At 39.6% G+C, this 19639-nt stretch overlaps 1 protein-coding gene across 1 annotated transcript in view; it reads right to left on the reverse strand.

The window, feature by feature from the left end:
• Positions 1-19639, reverse strand: part of EMB2410 (embryo defective 2410) — a 541348-nt gene that overhangs the window by 251803 nt on the left and 269906 nt on the right. The window contains exons 11-12 of the mRNA XM_089441428.1: positions 16131-16310; positions 15781-15840 (exon numbers count right to left, since the gene is read on the reverse strand). Coding sequence (XP_089297554.1) covers positions 15781-15840; positions 16131-16310 — 240 coding nt within the window. The remainder of the gene's footprint in view (positions 1-15780; positions 15841-16130; positions 16311-19639) is intronic.

Consider the following 19639-nt stretch of genomic DNA (forward strand, 5'->3'; position numbering starts at 1 on the left):
GGCGGAAGGTCCTCAGCAAAGGGCAGCCCCGCACTCTGGCCCTGGGGTGGGAAAGAAGTCAAAGGCATCGAAGAAAAGGGAACGTGGTAGGCTGCTAATTTTCGAGGCAGGTATAGGCATGGAGCAAGCAGCACTAACAGAAAGCACAGTGTAGGTGGGCAGGTTTGTGGTAGGAACTACTCCCCGGGGTGTTTAAAAAAATGGACAATAGAGGTTTGGGGAAATGTAATGGAGCAACTTCCAACAGTAATAACCATGTCTCAGGGCTGGTTTGCACTTATTTTTCCCTTGTTAGAGCTGGTGGATTGGGTGTTGACGTGATATTGGCACATAGAGATGACTCTTGTACTACTAAAACATTGGACACCTCTTTTTGATCTGGAAAAGGAAAATTTGGGGGTCGAGCCGATATGGGTACGTCTCCCTAGACCCCCGCTTCAATTCTGGGCAAAGGACATTTTCAGGTGTACTGAGGCCGATTTGGGAGTATACCTTGATCATGATAGATCATACCAGGACTCTGGCTGCCTGGCAATGGACAGAATTCTTGTGCATTTGGATACCCGAGAAGGATTAGTTGAGAGCTACCGCTTTCAAATGCGCGAGATCGTCAGATCGTAGAATTTGGACTACAACAGTATCTCGTTCAGGTGCTGGCGTTGTCATGAGGTTGGCCATCTGTACAAAGATTGCCCCCTGATAATTGGTAGGCAGCCGAGTCCCCCAAGATCCTTCGTATCAGCGGGCATCCAAACAGTGGAGATTTAGGTTTCCTCACAGGCAACCCTTCTTGTTGTTGTAGGGCATGACCAGGGTGTTGTTAGGGGAGCGCTCCCTAGGACGGACTCCGAGACCTCTACAGCATTAGTCACCAGATCATGCTCCAGAGACTCTGCTCTATTCTCGAGTACTATTCCTCCCTCTCCTCTATTTTCAAATGATTGTTAGTTTTATGTTGCATCTTCTTCTGTGTTTTTCGGGTCTAGGTTTTGAGGTCGGAAAGCTGTGTCCCATAATCTGTCCTGTGGCATTTGCTCCTACTCCATCCCTCTGTACCCCCCAAACCATTGATCAGAATGTTCGTTCTCTAGATTCCAGGGATGCTCCTGCCTCCTATGCTGCTCACCGGTACAACCTGCATTCTCTGCCCCCTACCTTTGGCCTGGATGTGGACCCTCACCCATCCTTCCATACGAAGCCCCCCAGAGGCAGAGAATCTCACTTATCAAAAGCCATTAGGAGGGCTAGCATTGAAGTGGCTTCAGGCATCCAGACTCCCATCGATCAGGTCCTTAGAGCAAAGGGGAACCATGCAAAGGTTACCCCATGAAGTGTCTTTCTTTCAACTGCAGGGGTCTGGCCAACCCGGATAAAAAATTGGCGCTTCAAAGATTGTGCAAGTCGGAGAGATTGGATGTTATTTTTCTGCAAGAAACTCTGGGAGACGGGAACCATATCAATAAGGTTCTCAAGAATTTTCATCCGAATTGGGATTTCTTCTTTATGGATGTGAGAGGGAGACCGGGTGGATGTACTTTGGGGTATAACGACAAATCGATAAGATTGGAAAATGCATGGGGTGGAGAGGGTTTCCTGGGGGCGAATATCACCTCGATGGACATCAACATCCCCTTAAGGATCATAAACATCTATGGGCCTTGCCATAACAAAGAGATTTTTTGGGAAAATCTTCTGCAAGTTGATTTCATGCAATCTGAGAATTTGATTATTGGAGGAGATCTTAACTTCTCACTTGGGCTAGCGGAATCTTGGGGAAACAGGGCCCAAACGGACAGCTTAACTGGTTTCTTTGAAGGGTTGTTGGACGATCATAACCTTCTAAACATTGACACGGCAAGAATCATGCCGACTTGGAGGAATTGCAGGACCGGGGTGGATGCCTTGGCTAGAAGGCTAGATCGTTTCCTCATTAGAGCTCCCCTGCTTGCCCGAATGGACCGCATTTGACAATGGGTGGGATCGGGGGGTTACTCTGACCATTCCTCGATCTTCTTGGAGATTGGGGAATCCAACCATAAACCCCATTTGCCTTTCAAGTTCAATGCAACATGGCTAGCTGAAGTCGAATTCCATGAAATTGTCAAAGAAGATTGGAATCACTTCATCTCAGACATTCATCCCTCGTCGGTCGTTGTTATTTCTAATAACCTAACCCGTTTAAAGACAAAAACTATCAGCTGGGCTAGGATCAAACAAAAAAAAGATGAGTTAAAATGGATTGAAGGGGTTCTCAAACAGTTGGAAGAAATTGGTCTGTCCAGTTATGCATCCTCTAACACAAAGGACCATTTAATCCAATTGGAGAGAGAGAAGATCAGGCTTTTGTGATAGAAAGAGGAGACATGGCGCCTAAAAAGCAGAGCGACTTGGCTAAAGGCGGGTGATGAGAACACAAAATTCTTTCAGCAATATGCCAGGGGAAGGAAATCTATTAATACCATTTGGGAGTTGGGAGACCATACAAGCATGGAGGCTAACTCTTTCAATCAACTTGCTGACACGGGAATGCGACACTTCTCAAGCACTTACAAGGCTCCAAGGGGGACATCCATCAATGAGATCCTCCGCATCGCTAAGGTTCTCACTAGATTTGTTGAGGATGAAGAAGTGGAGTTACTAAACATGCCAGTTTCAATGGGGCAGTTGGAAGCAGATCTCAAATGTTTCAGCAGGGACAAGAACCCAGGACAAGATGGCTGGCCCATGGAATTCTACATCTTCTTCTTTGAGCTCAATGGGTTGAATCTTCTTTTGGAAATTGAAGAGTACAAAACTTCTAGCAGGATGTATGAAGGTTTCAACTCAACTTTCCTGGCCCTCATCCGTAAGGTTGACAAGCCCCTTACCTTTGACGATTTCTGTCCCATCTCCCTCTGCAAGTGTATTTACAAACTCATTTCAAATATTACAGCTTTGTGTGTAAAGCCTATCCTATCCAGGATGATTTCCAAGGAGCATTTTGCCTTCCTCAGTCACCGTCAAATCCATGAAGCCATTAGAACTGCTCAGAAAGGCCTACACTCAATCAAAACTCTCTCCAAAAAGGCTATTATTCTCAACATTAACCTCTCCAAAGCTTTTGACCGTGCAAGTTGGACCTACCTTCAACTCATTCTCACCCATATCAGCTTCCCCCATCTTTTCATAAATTGGATCATGTGTTGTTTCACCTCCGCCTCCTTTAGTATTCTCATAAATAGGGCTGCATCTGGTTTCTTCCATGCAGAACGTGGGCTGAGGCAGGGATGCCCTCTATCCCCTTTTCTTTTTCTATTGATCATGGAAGGTTTAAGTAGATTGTTAAAAAATGCTCACTCAACTGGAGCGCTGGGGGGGGTCTCGATTTCAGACATGACCGCTCTCTCGCATCTATTGTTTGTAGATGATGTACTTATTTTTTTAAATGGTTCATACCGTGATTCCTCTTGTTTCAAGATCATTCTATCATTGTTTTGTAAAGCGACAGGTATGGAGCCAAATTATGACAAATCTACCATCATTTTCAATTCATGCCTACAAAATGAGCTAAGGTATGCTACACATCAATTTGCTTTCGTCAGGCAAGAGCTGGATTCTGGCCTCAAATATCTTGGTTTCAAGCTGAAACCGAATGGTTACCGTATAGCCGACTCGTCGTGGCTTATAGCAAAAATTGAAAGCCGCATAAACATCTAGCAACAAAGATGGCTCTCCAGAGCAGGCAGGCTCACTTTGATAAAAACGGTGTTGGAGGCCATCCCAGTATATTGGATGACCCTTGCCTAGATCCCAAAGGTCATTCTCAGCAGGATTCAACAGATTTTTTGTCACTTCCTTTGGCGGGGTCAAAACATGGGGCGTACCTTTACTTGGGTTCGCTGGGACAGGATTGCAAAACCAAAAAAGTGGGGTGGATGGGGTCTAAAGGAACCCCAGGTTTTTGCTAAAGCCCTAGCGGCTAAGATGGGTTGGCAAAACATCAACTCTGAGAGTCTCTGGAAGGACGTGGTTTATAATAAGTACATCCACCCTTTATCTGTTATTGATTGGATCGGAAAACCCTGTCCAAATTTACCGGGTGCCTCAATCATTTGGAAATCCATCACCCAATCCCTAAGCATTATCAAGGATGGATTAGCCTAGCAAATAGGCAATGGCGAGCAGGTTAGAATTGGCACAGATGCCTGGGTTGGATGCGGGAATGTGCATATTCTCCCACGGGAAATGTGTTTAGACCTGTCTGTGGTTAGCTTCACCATGATTGCACACATTTCGGCAGTTGGGCGCACTGAATGGACTAGGAAGTATTGGATGGATTGGGACCCTCAGTTTATCGGAAAGATGGTGTAGGGTCTGGCATAGGTTCGTTGGGGCTCTGGAGGAAGCCAACATCAGAATTTCAGACCGGGAGGACGAGCTCATCTAGGCCTCTGCTCCTGAAGTCCAGTACACCCCAAAAGATGGTTTTGCTGCCATCACGGAGGCTCAGTTTATGGGAGTGGGATGTTGGTGGTGGCGTCACTTATGGAAACTTAAAGCTCCACACAAGACTCGTCTCTTCATGTGGTGCATCCTCTCAAATAAAGTACCTACAAAAGAAAATCTAAAAAAACATGCTTTCCAGGGTCCCTCCCGATGTTGTCTCTGTAAAACCAATGCAGAGGATACGAACCACTTATTTCTCCACTACCCAATTTCTACCGAAGTTTGGTCTTTCATTACATCAGCTCTCAGCACAGATAAAATTGGGATGGTCAAAATATTGATGAAGCCTGGCTTTGTTGGTGGACTGCGGAAGCCTCCCAAAAAGCCAAGAATCTTCCTCTGATCGTTTGCTAGGGAATCTGGCTGAACAGGAACTACCTTATCTTTCATGAGACCCCGATCCACTGGTATGTCACATGTAACCACATTCTCGCCATTTACAACCTGATTCTCGAGGATTTTGTCCGCCACAACAACAGGGTCATCTCTCCTAAAGTTTTTGACAAAAGCATCCCCTAGGCTTACTTCAATGACTCGGCGAAAGCAGTGGGCTGTGAGGGGGGGGTGTTGTTCTCCACGTAAATGGATCCCTTTGTTTCAAAATCAAAGTGGGTTTTGGGAGGGGCACAAACAATTTTGCAGAGTTAAACAGCTTAAGACACCTTCTCCTCTTTGCTCTGGAACAAAACTGCCACAGGATTCAGATTTTTGGGGACTCACAACTTGTCATAAATTGGATCAATGTTGATTATCACTGTCACTTGCACACACTCAGGGATTTACTGGAGGATGCCCTCTCTTTAAAATCACATTTTGATTTTATTGTATGCTCTCACATATACAGGGAAAGGAATGAAGTCATTGATCTTCTATCCAAAGAGGTCGCGCAGCTGAACAGGGGACATTGGTTGATTCAGGAATTCAGGGATGGGGAATTCTTCCAATTCTTCCATCGTCCATACATTGATTTGGATGGAAACCTCTCGAAATGATCTTCATGATCATTTCTTTATTTTTCTTTTTGCAGTTACAGTTATTTTCTAGACTCATAATGGACTATATGGTTTATTACAGTTTTGGTATTTTTTTGTAATATCAGGTTGATATCTGTAAATAGTGTATCTGAACATTGTCTGTTCTGACTACAAGTGAATGCATCTCATACATGTTGGAGATTCAACATGTAATTTTCTTAATTTATTAATGAAACTTACGTCTTTTTCCTGGGAAAAAAAATAATATAATTATAAAAATAAAAATAAAAATTAGGATCAAGTTAAGAAAAGTTAAATTGGATAAGTATACCCCACCACATACCTGATCAATGGCTTCATCAATGTCGATAGCCGATTTCAATAAAATATTGGTAGATCTGGAGACTAAGGTGTCCAGACATGGCAAAAAAATCGAGTAGCTCCAAAATACATCAAAGAGAAATCGAGCATACAATAGAAGTCAAAGCATGATCAAATCCCATCAACATCAAACCGTATCGATATTCACATCATCAAAACACTGAAATTGAGAGATTAGCCTAAGATCTTTTAAAGTGTGGCATCATCACAAAAAGTAAAAGTCCATATGTTACTCCAATTGTACTAGTGTGAAAGAAAGATGGATCATTCAGATTATGCGTCAATTATCGAGGACTAAACAAAATAACAATTAAAAACAAGTTCCCATTTCCTTTTATCGATAAAATGTTGGATGAACTACATGGCGATTGGACTTAAGGTCAAGGTATTACCAAATCATAAAATGTTGGATGAACTACATGGCGCTAAATACTTATCAAAATTGGACTTAAGGTCAGGGTATTACCAAATCATAATAAGGTTGGAAGATGTAGCAAAATCTGTGTTCCGAACACATGAAGGTCATTACAAGTTTAAAGTAATGCCTTTTGGTTTAACCAATGCACCGACAAACATTCCAAGCTACTATGAATAAGATATTTCGTCCATATCTAAGGAAGTTTGTGTTAGTATTCTTTGATGACATTCTAATTTATAGTAAAACATGGAAGGAGAACTTACAACATTTGGAACAAGTTCTTAATGTATTAGAAAAACATAAGTTCTATGCCAAGAAGTCCAAATGCACTTCTGTGAAGGAAGAAGTAGAATATCTCAAACATATAATATCCCAAGGAGTAAAAGTAGATCCTAAAAGGATCAAGGCTATAAGGGAATGGCCCATGCTAGTTAATATCTCCAAGCTAAGAGGATTCTTAGGATTGACCGAGTATTATCGAAGATTTATTAAAAACTATGCCCATATAACCGCACCCCTAACGAACCTTCTAAAGAAGAACTCATTTTGATAGAATGATGAAGCAAAAAAAAAATTTGAAGACTTGAAGGAAGTTATGTCTAATGCCCCTGTATTGGAAACTCCAGACTTCTCAAAACCATTTGCAATTGAGTGTGATACTTCAGTTTTGGCTTAGGATCAATACTAATGCAGAATGGACACACAATCGCGTTTGAGAGCAGGAAGCTCAATAAGCAAGAACGTCTCAAGTCTACATACGACAACGAAATGCTTGCTATTATGCACGCATTAGCCAAATGGAGACAATATCTCTTGGGAAGTAAGTTCTTAATACGAACAAATCATAATAGTCTTCAGCATCTCCTCCAACAGAAAATGCTATCTACAGAACAACAAAAGTCGATCGAAAAAATTGTTGCCTTCAACATTGATATATTACATAAAAGGGAAAGATAATGTAGTAGTTGATGCTCTGTCTAGGAAATATGAAGAACCATCATTACTTGCAGTTTCAATTGTTGTTCCTAATTGGCTTGATGAGATTCGAAGTGAATATGCTAAAGATCCCGAAACAAGTGCTATAATTAATAACCTTCTTCAGAATTCAAAATTTGAATGGAAAAATGATATTCTATGGTACAAGGGAAGAATTTATCTGGGTTCAAGTTCCAAATTTAGAGCCAAGATTCTCAAAGAGTTGTATGATTCACTGTCACATGGACATGTAGCATTCTTTAAAACTTACTATAATGCACGTCAATCATTCTTTTGGAAGGGAATGAATAGTGATATGTTGGAATTTCTAAGTCTATCTGTTAGAAACCCTTCATGTACTTTACTGATTTATTCCTACCTACTTGTTTTGTTAATTAACAAGTTATTTACCATGAAAATACTGGAAATAAATACAAGTACATGCTCAACACATTACAGATCATCAACTGAAGGAAACAGAAACAAGCACACAAGTGACACCGTTGTTTTTGGACTAATGTCCCCTGAAAAACCCAATGCAGGAAAACCGGTGCAGCTATATGAGGGTTTGATTTATTAAGCAGTTTCAAAATACAATCAGGGTGCCAAATCCGGCTCACCCAACACAGAAAACTCTCGGCAGTAGTACCTCTCTACTCGGAAGCAAATATTCCAGCTGAAACTCCGGATAAACACTCTGGCAACTCCACAGCTCCAATCTACAACACAAAACCCCAGCGTCAGCCTCTAGAGACTGCGTCAGCTCTCTCTGGCCCAGCGTTAGCCCAGCATCACTCTGGCTTGGCCTGCATCAGCCTCTGGAGGCACTGCATCAATCCTCTGGCCCTCTGCATCACTCACGTTGGCCCTCTGAGGCACTGCGCAGCTCTTGGCTGCCTCTGCATCAGCCTTGGATGGCTCTGCATGAACCCTTGGTTGGTTCTGCGTCCCTCTCTCTAGCTATTGCGTTGATCCTCCCGATGTTATCTCTACCTCTCTGCTTCTGTATTCACTACCCCTCAGCTGCAACTCTGATCACTCTCTCAACTTTGTCAGCAAACCCAGCCCCAGAAAGTCAAAATCTTGATCTCTTGGTGTATTCTCCAAGTGACCCTCAAGCTTCCTTGTATGCTTTTCTCGTTGACAAATCAACGGCCGAGATTAAGTCCCTAATCAACAACTAAGATTAATTTTGGCTTGATCCATGACTTTTGGACCCTTTTAACACAGTTTTATATTAATTCACATTAATATTTTATCTTCCCTAAGTTTAGACTTATGGACTCCATTAAAAATATTAATTATTTTAATATCTCCCAAACTGTTTAGAATCTGTCCAAACCATTTCGAGGTATTGGAGATCTCATGCGCTTTAGCCTCTCCACCAACTTTCGTGGCTAGAGCACATTCGATGCTACCCCAAATCAACATGGTATTCAAAAATATGTAGCAGAATGTGGATCAATATCAGCAAAATAAAAGTGAGAACATTAGGACACCAAGGTTGCTCCGCCCCTTAAATATCCCAAACCAAAAATGGGAATAGATATCAATGGACTTTATTGAAGGATTACCCATGTCAAATGGGAAAGATAAAATTCTTGTAGTAGTAGACAAACTCACAAAGTATGCACACTTCATAGGAATGAAGAAATCAGATTCACCAAAAGAGATCACTGATATATTTTGCAAGAATGTCTACAAATTACATGGATTCCCTAAAGCCATTGTTTGTGATAGAGATCCCAAGTTTAAAGGGGATTTTTGGAAGGATCTTTTCAAACATATTGGAACATACCTCAACATGAGTTTTGCATATCACCCGCAAATAGACGGACAGACAGAAATTGTTAATAAGTGCTTAGAAGCTTACCTTCGTTGTTATGTAGCAGACAAGCAAAATAAGTGGGTTCAATGGTTACATCTCACTGAATGGTGGTACAATTCAACTTATCACACTTCCACAAAGATGACCCCATTTCAAGCTCTGTACGAATATGAACCTCCCAAATGGAAGGATTTGGCCATTTCCGAGACAAAAGTTCCAGCAGTAAAGGAGCAATTAGAAGAAACCCAAAAAAAAATTTCAAACATGAAAAGAAAATCAAAGTATTGCAAGAAATCGCATGAAGCAGCAAGCCGACCAACACAGAACAGAGAGAGAATTTGAAGTTGGAGAACGGGTATTTGTTAAACTTCAGGCTTACAAGCAATTATCCCTAAAACAAAAAGGGAAAAACAAATTGGCGCCAAAGTTTTATGGACCATATTGTTGGTACCATTCCATTACCATCTTTTTCTTCTAAAAACACCATCATTTGTCTACCTTTTCCTCGATAGATCCCTTATAATCCTTGAAATTGATTAATTAATAGCATTATAGTTGTTAGTTTGCATTAAAGTTAATTTATGAGTTTTTATGTTAGAAATTAGGAATTTTCAATAAAAAGGTTATAGGAAGTCACAACATCCTGTAAATGGTTTATCATCTGACACGTGGCATGACAAGCAATCCAAAGCAATGGATAGGGACGAAAATTGGAATGTACAAGCATGGTGAAAAATCAATTCTACAGCAAATCAAAAGCTCCTAGTTACGCAGTCCACGCTAGTCAAACCTCAGCGTTTTGGTTACAAAGGCAGTAAAAGATATAGTTTCCCAAACCGGTTTCGTTTTGTTTTCTTTTTGGAAATCGGTTTAGATTAGAAATGACCAAAAATCATTCCTTTGTAAAAGCGGAAACAACTGCTCAATGAATGTACATTCGATCCCGATAGGGACAGGCAAATAAGACTGTGTATTATTTTGTTAACGAGACAGTTACGATTATCATCTCTATACATCGTTTGAGAACTGAACTTTTGTATGTAATTGCAACCTACAGTACTTGAATACAGTCACGGTTTTACTCCAGAAGTGTTTATGCGTTAGATCTCTCGTTTCTTGAGTTTACTTCAGTGTACCATTGAAACGTGGACGGGCCCTGCGTGGATTGGTATACTGTTATTTTCATTTCCTTAGTAGTTTTTGAATTTGAATAGAACGCATAGTGTTTAATGTTATTTTCATGCTTATGATTTTGTCGATTTGATTTGAAATTCTCACAAATGGTATTTATGGTGATAGCTTGAAGATTTCATCGTTAAGATCATTGAACCATATCTTGTAAGAGATTTGATCTATCGTTATATTTTGAAGCATCTCCATAAACTCTGTTTTTCATGCATTTAAATTTTAATGTGCTTTTGATTGCTTTTGATTTTCCATGAATGCTCAAGTGTTAACTAGACAGAGCTTTTGTGCATAGCATCCTTGTAAGGGGATCAAAATCTCAGTCTAGTGATGTGTTGTATCCTTAGGACAGTTAGATAAGTTAGGTGATCTAAGTGTTAAGGTGAGAGGAAACATATCTTAACCTTCTGTAAAGAAGTACTGCGACCTATCACAATAAACACTTAGTTAGGAATCCTTTATGTCTATAGACTGTAGACACATGCCTCGAAGTTTACTGACCCTGGTTGATAATAAATCTAGTCTAATCTAGCACCCTAGATTGGCCACTACACATATCAAATTAACAAAAAGATCAGCCAAGTAACATACAACTTAAGCCTTCCAGACAACAATCAAGTTCACAACGTTTTCCATGTATCTTGTCTTAAAAAGGCATTGGGAAGACACCAATCAAAACAGACAACACTTCCAATATTAGATGATGAAGTCAAGTTCATCTTAGAACCAGAAGGAATTGTTACCATTAGGGAAAGGAAGTCGCGATCTCGATTAATTAAAGAATACCTTATCAAGTGGAAGAATCTACCAGAAGAAGAAGCCTCATGGGAGACAAAAAAAATTTGCCAAAAACACCTATCATTGAGTATGCTTTGAGGATAAAGCATATTTTCAAGAGGAAGGCAATGTTATGTAATTAATTAATAAGTAATTATGTTATGTAATTAATTAATATGTAATTGGGGCACGATCAAAGATCATGCCCCTTCCCATACAGGTGCCCAAGGGCTTATTTAAGCCAGGGCCCTGCCTATAAAACAAAACACCATTCAATAACTAATATATATATATATATATATAGATATAGATATAGATATATATATACATATTCATTTTACCTGAGTTTGTGCGCTCCATATGGAGCCTACTACAACCTAGAAAATAAGACAAACAACAAACCACAAACCCAATGTTATACCAGACGTTCAATAACTACACCGAGATAAGAAAAACCAGGAAGGCAAAAGAGTGTTGACCCTCATCAACAAACTCGACATGGGAGACCCCCTTTCCCTAAACAATGCTTTACACAAATTTCTTTCCCCAAGCCAGACCAGACCCAAGACCCAAAATGTACATAGACACCACAACAGCAGTTAGACATACAACGACTGAGCTAACACAACCAGGAGTACATAGAAGAATTACAAGGTAAGCCACAGGACCCCATACTAGCATTATAGAGTCTGCAACCACAATTTGAAACTTGTGGCAACCTCCACAAATTTTTTCGAAGCCAACAACCAATTATTCTTTTGCCAACCGAGCTTCTTCACCCACCTTCACTTTTCTGACATCCATTGCAGATTTTGTCCCTCAATCATATTAACAGGCATCCAAACTCGCAATTCTCCCATCGTACCAGGACACAGTTAGCCAGACCCCAGCTTTGACAGCTAATTCCCCTTCTTCAAACCTGAACTACCCACCCCCTCCACTTCTCCAACTCCAAGTAGAAAGAACTTCTCTCAAAACACAAGCCAAGTGCAAAAATGAGCCAAAATAACACAACATTGGAGTCGGTCAAAGGGGCAGACAACAAGGAGGTCTGCTCCTCGACCTCACGCCTGCAGCTACCTTCAACCCTCACCACCAAAAGAACACACAGTTCATCATTCCCGTGCCTCTATTTAATGCCAACTGGGTGGTTGCATGCGGTTCCAAGCCCAAGACGAGTCGCACCTTTACCATTTAATGCTCATCGGGTGGGTAAGGTTGCGGGCATGTTCCCCCAAGACCCCTCTCAAATCCTAAGCACACCCCCATCAGGGAGAATATAAAAATATAAATAACATTAAATAATAATTAATACGTGTAATTAGTAATAATGAAAGCACGTCTCAATGAACATGACACTTAATAAAAATGCCCTCTCAGCAAGAATATATATACATGACCCTAGCTTGTAACTATACAATACCATTTTTACTCGTACAATTTATCTATTTACTATCCTAATGGATATCTTTATATTCCAAGTCTTTTGGAAATATTATTTGTGAGTCAGGATTGCCTGTCACATTTGGTATCAGAGCTTCATTTCTAATCTGGACTTCGGCTATCCTCTTATCATAGCCATTTTAGTTTAACATTTCACCATAAAAATTATTAGAGCTTCTCTGATTTCTTCAAGTGTCTGACCAGAGATTGACTTTTGGCCATTCAAATTTAAAAATTATATATATATATATATATATATATATATATATATTCTACTACAAATATGAACCAAAAAAAACTATAAAAAAAAATCACAAGGGCTGAGCCATAAGGCTGTACAATCACAAATTACAAGACAGTGTCATTTATAATTAAATTGCAAGGCCAAGATAATGAATTGTATCCGTACAACTATAGAGCCTAGGCAATAAACTTGCATCTGTACAAAATTGTACCCATCCATGCAAATCTGTACAATAGCCATCATTACATCCACTGCCAGTGCCAACTCTGCTTCCCTACCACTGTACCCCTGCCACACAGTGTTACTTCCAACCTTGCAATACATTGCTACCAGTCTATACCAATCTTTGTGTTCGGATAATCTGCCTGGAACAACTGTCACTTGAAATTACCAATCAACAGAATAAATAGAAGATATCATATCTTACAAACACATCGTCGAATTCAGCATGATATCATGATGCTATGACTATTCTGTGCCTTAATACACTTTGGGAAAGGACTTTCCATGAAAGTGGCTACTCAATAAGAAGATTAAAAATAAAAAATCGTGATTTTGCTCCAAATTCAAAGTTAAAGTATATTAAAGGGGGGAGGGGAGAATACATAAAGTTAATACAACGTAAAATGATATTCAAAAATTCAAAATAAGGTTTATAAAAAGGCAACTCAATATTATATTTATATAAGGATTATCAAGGAAAAAGTTATATATATATATATATATATATATATATGCAGGTGGAACTCTAGTAAGGAGTATATATGAAGGTCAGTTTCGAAGGAGAAAAAAATATATAAAGACAAAATAATGTGGCATACCACGGAAGTTATTGAAGGGAGCAATTGAAGCACGTCACTTTTTGTGTTACCTCTCCAATAGTATATCAAATAATTACTGAATAAAACGTTAAAGCGTCAGGAATTATGGATTCAACAAATAATTCTTATTTTTTGTGCAAAGGAATTTACATATCTAGAAGCCTTCCCAAATCAAAATGTCATTTGCTCCAATTGTTACTAATCTTTTACTCCAATCAAATTTCAAAGTGACACACAAATACAATTACAAATTAAGGAATTAGAAGCTGAATTAGTTAAGAAACAACAAAAATATAAATATGTCGACAATATATGTGGTGATGAATTATTAGAACAAAATGCACAATTATTAGAAAAAAATGAAGAAATTTTTCGTTTAAAAGACCAACGTGAAAAATTACTTACACAAATCAAAAAGTCAAAGAATACAAAGCAATGCCTTGAAAAGTTGGAACTAGATAATCAAGATATAGGGAAGAAACTATCCAAAAAGAATCAAGAAAATTCTCAGTTGACGATTCTTAATCAAATGTTATTAGAATATATCAGAAAAATAAAAAATGAAGAACTTGGCAATCCAAACATCAAACAAGTCAACAAACCAAAAGGTACAACTTTCACATCTCAAAAATCATAATCGAAATCCACTTATGCAAGCAAATTAAGAAGCTCAAGAATGATAAGAAATCACTGCAAAACAAACTGGAAGAATCTAACAGAGAAGAAGCATCAAAGTTTTCAAGTAAAAATGTCTGAGTTGAGGAGAAGGAACAAATATAGATACACCTAGTATCACAACTCAGAAAGATGCCAATCTAGTGGAAGTCAAAAAATACTCGGATGTTGTCATACTGATGATGGAATTCCAAGAGATCTAGTGACCAACCAAGCAACATCAGTGCGTCAAGAAAATCATATACTGAAAGTAAACCAAGAAAATGCTTCAAGCATGATAAGGGAAAATCATGTTACAAGAATTCCTTATCGACATCCAAATCATAAGCACAAACATCTTAACCAGTCAATGAATCAATATCAGCCAGGATGGAAATAAATAATTTATGTTCCAAAAAATATTGATGTCCACACATTTCAGTCATAATAATTTCAGGTATCAAATAAGTGCAAGGTTCCATAAAGGATCAAATTGGGTTAGATTATTTTTCTGTTCAACAGTTTCACTCAGCACTCAAAGGTTCATATTGTCTCATATCATCAACTATGACAACTCCAATAACAAGAATGATGTGAAGACATTACAAGACAAAAAAATGACATCAATCCAATGAATAAAAATATATAAACAAAATAATAATTATAATTAGTTAAAATTAATGGACATGTCCCAACGGACATGATTCTTAATGAAAGGGCACTCCTGCCTAAGTGTGTGTGTGTGGGGGGGGGGGGAGCGGGTGGGCGGGGGGTGTGGTCCTAATTTGTAATCATATTATATCATTTTTACTCATACAATTTATATATTTATCATTCTTACGAACATCTTTATATTCCAAATCTTTTGGATATTTTATTCATGAGCCATGTTTGGTTATCGGAACAATTGAAAAAATGGGGTCTGAAAAAGACAAAACAGTAATAAGAATGATGTTGACGGTTGTAACAAGCATTTTCTTGAGCTAAATGAAATCAACCTGCAGAGTTGTTATCAAGACCCAACAATTTGTTATGTTTTATTTTATCTAATTTGTGTTTTTTTCTGTTTTTAATTTTTACCAAAAGTTGTCCCCTCAAATCCCCCGATTTCTACTGGGCCATTTCATGTGATATAATCCCACATCTAGGTGCAGGACAGATGTACCCAGAAATATACCCAAGATGTGGAATGCGTTCTTATCCTGGGTTCACACCGCACAAGGCTAGGGACACATACCTTGGCTGCCATAGACTGGAGAGACTATGTGGAAGAACTTAGTTCTACATATTACTTCTCCTACAGGTTGAATACCCATCCAAAACAGTCACAATATTACGCTTGGCCATCATAATCCTTTAGAGCTTATGTAAACATACATTCACACCCTCTCCATTATGCCATGTTTACTGTTTTGATGAATTTAAGACGTAAGAAAGCTTCCTATAACAATAGCTATCGTCCACAGAAATACTTTGTGCGTAAACACAAGCATACATGTCTACACAATTGTATGTAAGCAAACCATTCACATAAATATGTACAATTACAGTCAGGATACTTTGCAGGCATAATATTCAACTGAGAGGCTACAAACCTTCTGTACCATTCCACGCAATGAGGCAAGCTCGAGTTCATCAAGTTCCAAGTGTCGTACCTGCAATATGAAATAGGCAGGGAAAAATATAAAGATGCATTTTCTCAACCTAAGATATAACTAAATTGCAAGAAGAAAATCACAAGGAACTCTCCATAAACTACAAAATATATATAGCGAGTATCTGAGAAACCAACATTTATATGTGCATTGACTGCATTAAAGAAAGACACAAAAAGGAAAAACATAAGACATGTTTGCTCAAATTCAGAAATTCTACTTAAACTACAAAGAGGAAATGACAAGAAAGTTTCTAAAAATTCAAAAAGTTAAAAGAGTAAATATTTGACCTCCAAACTTCCTGAATGGCCGGGTTGAAAGGAAATGCTGGTTCTAAGCTGGCCCTTTTGTAAACAAAAGTACGTTTTTCTCAAAATCAGATCATAAGGTGAAGTTTCTGAGCTAGCAGGATTTGAACCGCAAATAAATTCAATAACAAGATTCTCATCTGGTCTTCCTGTCGCATTTAACTGCACAATGGATCATTGTGAAAAAATATTAGAAAATAATTATTCCTATTGCAGCATGCTCAACATGAAAACACTAACTGAAATAATGCTGCATAATAGTAAATAAATATATTCGATTCAAAACAACAACAGCACCTATTACATTGTGTAATTGTATCACAAATATGCCTAAAAGACAGTAAAACTGGTCCAACAAGCACTCAATGGAGAACCAGATACACTTTCACACATCCATCATGTCATCCCAAACATCTCACATTGTAATTCATATAGGAGAACAACTCATAAAGAGCCATGAAAAAACGATAACCAACACAAGACATGTCAGCATGAGCAACCACTAAATAGATGAGTAATAAGGCATAGTCCTAGATCCTAGTGCACTTTATTTAGACTCTAAACATGTACTACATGAAGGATTAACTCTTACTGGTGAATCATGAATAAAAACTAAATTATATGATGGCTTTGTGATGTTGTAGACTAAGCATAAAGTGCAAATTGTGTGTGAGTGCTATTCAATCTTTTTAGTTTTATATTCAGAATCTGTTTGCAGGAATTATCTGTGTAGAGTTTGCTTTTGCAAAATCTAGCAGGCCTTCGAGAGAGAAACCCTACAAGGTGTAAACTAGACCAAGAAGCAACAATGGGGTAGTGGCCCATTGTCACCACAGCCAAAACCCCCTGCTCTTTTGTCATGTCCCTTCTCAAATACATTTGTAACAGGGTTATGCTACGCAATTTTGGCTTAGGAAGAGAACCCATCATTTTCGACTTAGGGACTTAGGAGGCAATTCAACTTCATTTGGCTTCTAGTGGAATGTGGGGGCCACCCACATGGGAGTTCGAATTGGCCGATTCGAATAGCTTGGAGGGAATATCGAATAGGTGGATGGAGGGGCCCACATGAGGTTAAGGAGGCCCAAGGGGTTATAAGGAGGGAGCAGCTCTCATTTTGGAGGATTCTTACACCTTGCAATCAAAATTACTTGACTGTTCGCTCTGCTGTTCAGTGGAGTCAACCCGCTGTTTAGCCACGAATCTCTCAAGCAGGAGATTCAACCTCTACCTCGGGGGACCATCCGTGCCCACCCTAGAGAAGCAATGCCATAAGTATTTCAGGAGTTCCGAGAGTTTTATTATTAAGCGGTTTTGAGGGATTTATTATTAAGCAGCTTTTCCGAGTACACTGGGTGTCAAACTGGCTCACTCGATAGAGGTAAACAAATCTGGCAATAATACCTCTCTTCGGAAGCAGATATTCGGAAAGTCTGCCCCATGAAACCCTCTCCAGCACAATCTGAAGCACTGCATCAGCCCTCCTGGCCTCTGCATCAGCCTAAAACCCTTTATGTCAGCTTTCTGAGGCTCTATGCAACCTCTCTGGCTCTCTGCGTCACTCCTGCAACCTCTACATGGATGATGCAGGCCCTTCTGGGCTCTGCACACTGGCACAGTCCCTGCTAGCCTCTGCCTCTCTGGTCCTGCGTTGGTCTTCCGGCACTATCTCTGCCTCTCTGCCTCGTACTCACTGCCCCTCGCTGCAACTCTGATCACTGATTTGATTTCTCTTAGCAAACCCCGCTCTATAAAATCGGATGAGTGATCACTCTGGTGTATTCTCCAACTAACCCTCAAGCCTCCTCTTATACTTTTTTTATGTTGAGTCTTCAACGACCAAGATTACATCTCTAATCAACGGCTAAGATTAGATTTGGCTTGATCCATGTCCTTTAGAACCTTCTAACCCAGTTTTATATTAATAACCATTAATATTTTATTTTTCCTAAGTTTAGACTTAGGAACTCCATTAAAAATATTAATTATTTTAATATCTCCTTAATCGGGTAGAATCTGCCCAAACCATTTCTGGGTCTTGGAGATCTCATGTGCTTTAGCCTCTCCACCAATTTTCATGGATAGAGCACATCTGATGCTACCCCAAATCAACAATCCTAGCATAGGGAGTACGGTACTACATGATGCATCCATCAGTAGTACTATGGTCCCTATCCTCATTTCCCTGCTCATTGGCTAGATGAGAGGTACTTCCCATGAGTCCCAGACTGCATGGGTAGGATGTCTTAGCAGGAGAAGGATGAACCACTCATCCTAGCTACATGTCGCCATGAGGTATCCCAGGGGAAGGCTGAACCACTCACCCTATACACAACAAATCACTAAGGGAAGGCTAAACCACTCACCCTATGACTGTGTCTCAACAGGAGAAGGATGAACCACTCATCCTGCCTACATAGCAAACCACTAGGAGGAGGTTGAACCACTCACCCTATGATTGCTCATCGCTCCAAGAAGTACCCTCAAGCCCCCCGAAGCTCCCAAAGCTCAATGTCCATATCATACAGGACCCTCAAGACAGGGTCTCTCCATGACTCCTAGTCGTTCTCATAAAGTCAAGAATTTGACTTTTCCCAGGGGCTTCATCTGTATGTCAGCGACTTGCACATCAGTCCCAATGTGTTGGAGCCTTCTTGCTCCCCGTTGTACCATATCCCAGATAAAGTGGTACCCGATGTCTATATTCTTAGAGCAATCATAGAACACAGGATTCCTTAATAATCGAATCCCACTCTGGTTGTAACAAAAGATCATAGTGGTATCCAACACGTGTCCAAACAGCTCACTGAAAAAGCATCCTCAACCAGACAACTTCACACAAGACCATACTCGCAGCTATGTATTCGGCCTTAGCGGTGCTCAAATCAACCGACTTCAACTTCATGCTATCCAAGATATCGAAGCAGAACCCAAAGAGAACTAGCACCCTGAAGTGCTCTTGCGATCCTCCAAAATGAATGACTGATGACTCTGGTGTGTTCTCCAACTGACCCTCAAGCCTCTTCTTATACTTTTCTCGTTGGTCCATCAACGGTCGAGATTAAATCTCGAATCAACGGCTAAGATTAGATTTGGCTTGTTCCATGACTTTTGGAACCTTCTAACCCAATTTTATATTAATACCCATTAATATTTTATTTTTCCTAAGTTTAGACTTAGGAACTCCATTAAAAATATTAATTATTTTAATATCATCCAAACCGGTTAGAATCTGCCCAAACCATTTATGGGTCTTGGAGATCTCATGTGCTTTAGATTCTTCACTAGTTTTCATGGCTAGAGCACATCCGATGCTAACCCAAATCAACATCCTGAAATTTGCTCCCGAAATTCCCACATTTTCCCTTCTCTTCAATCCTGGAGTCTCTAACTCCTTGAGAAAATCGTTCTCTCAACAATAGCAATGTAACGTGTCTACATCATCTCCCATATGTTCTCTCTACAATTTCTCGATGGACCAAATCTCTAAT

This window comes from Pinus tabuliformis, chromosome 9 (assembly GCF_031772625.1).
Source record: "Pinus tabuliformis cultivar Carrire ecotype Pingquan chromosome 9, CPIR1, whole genome shotgun sequence".
In the NCBI taxonomy this organism is placed as follows: domain Eukaryota; kingdom Viridiplantae; phylum Streptophyta; class Pinopsida; order Pinales; family Pinaceae; genus Pinus; species Pinus tabuliformis.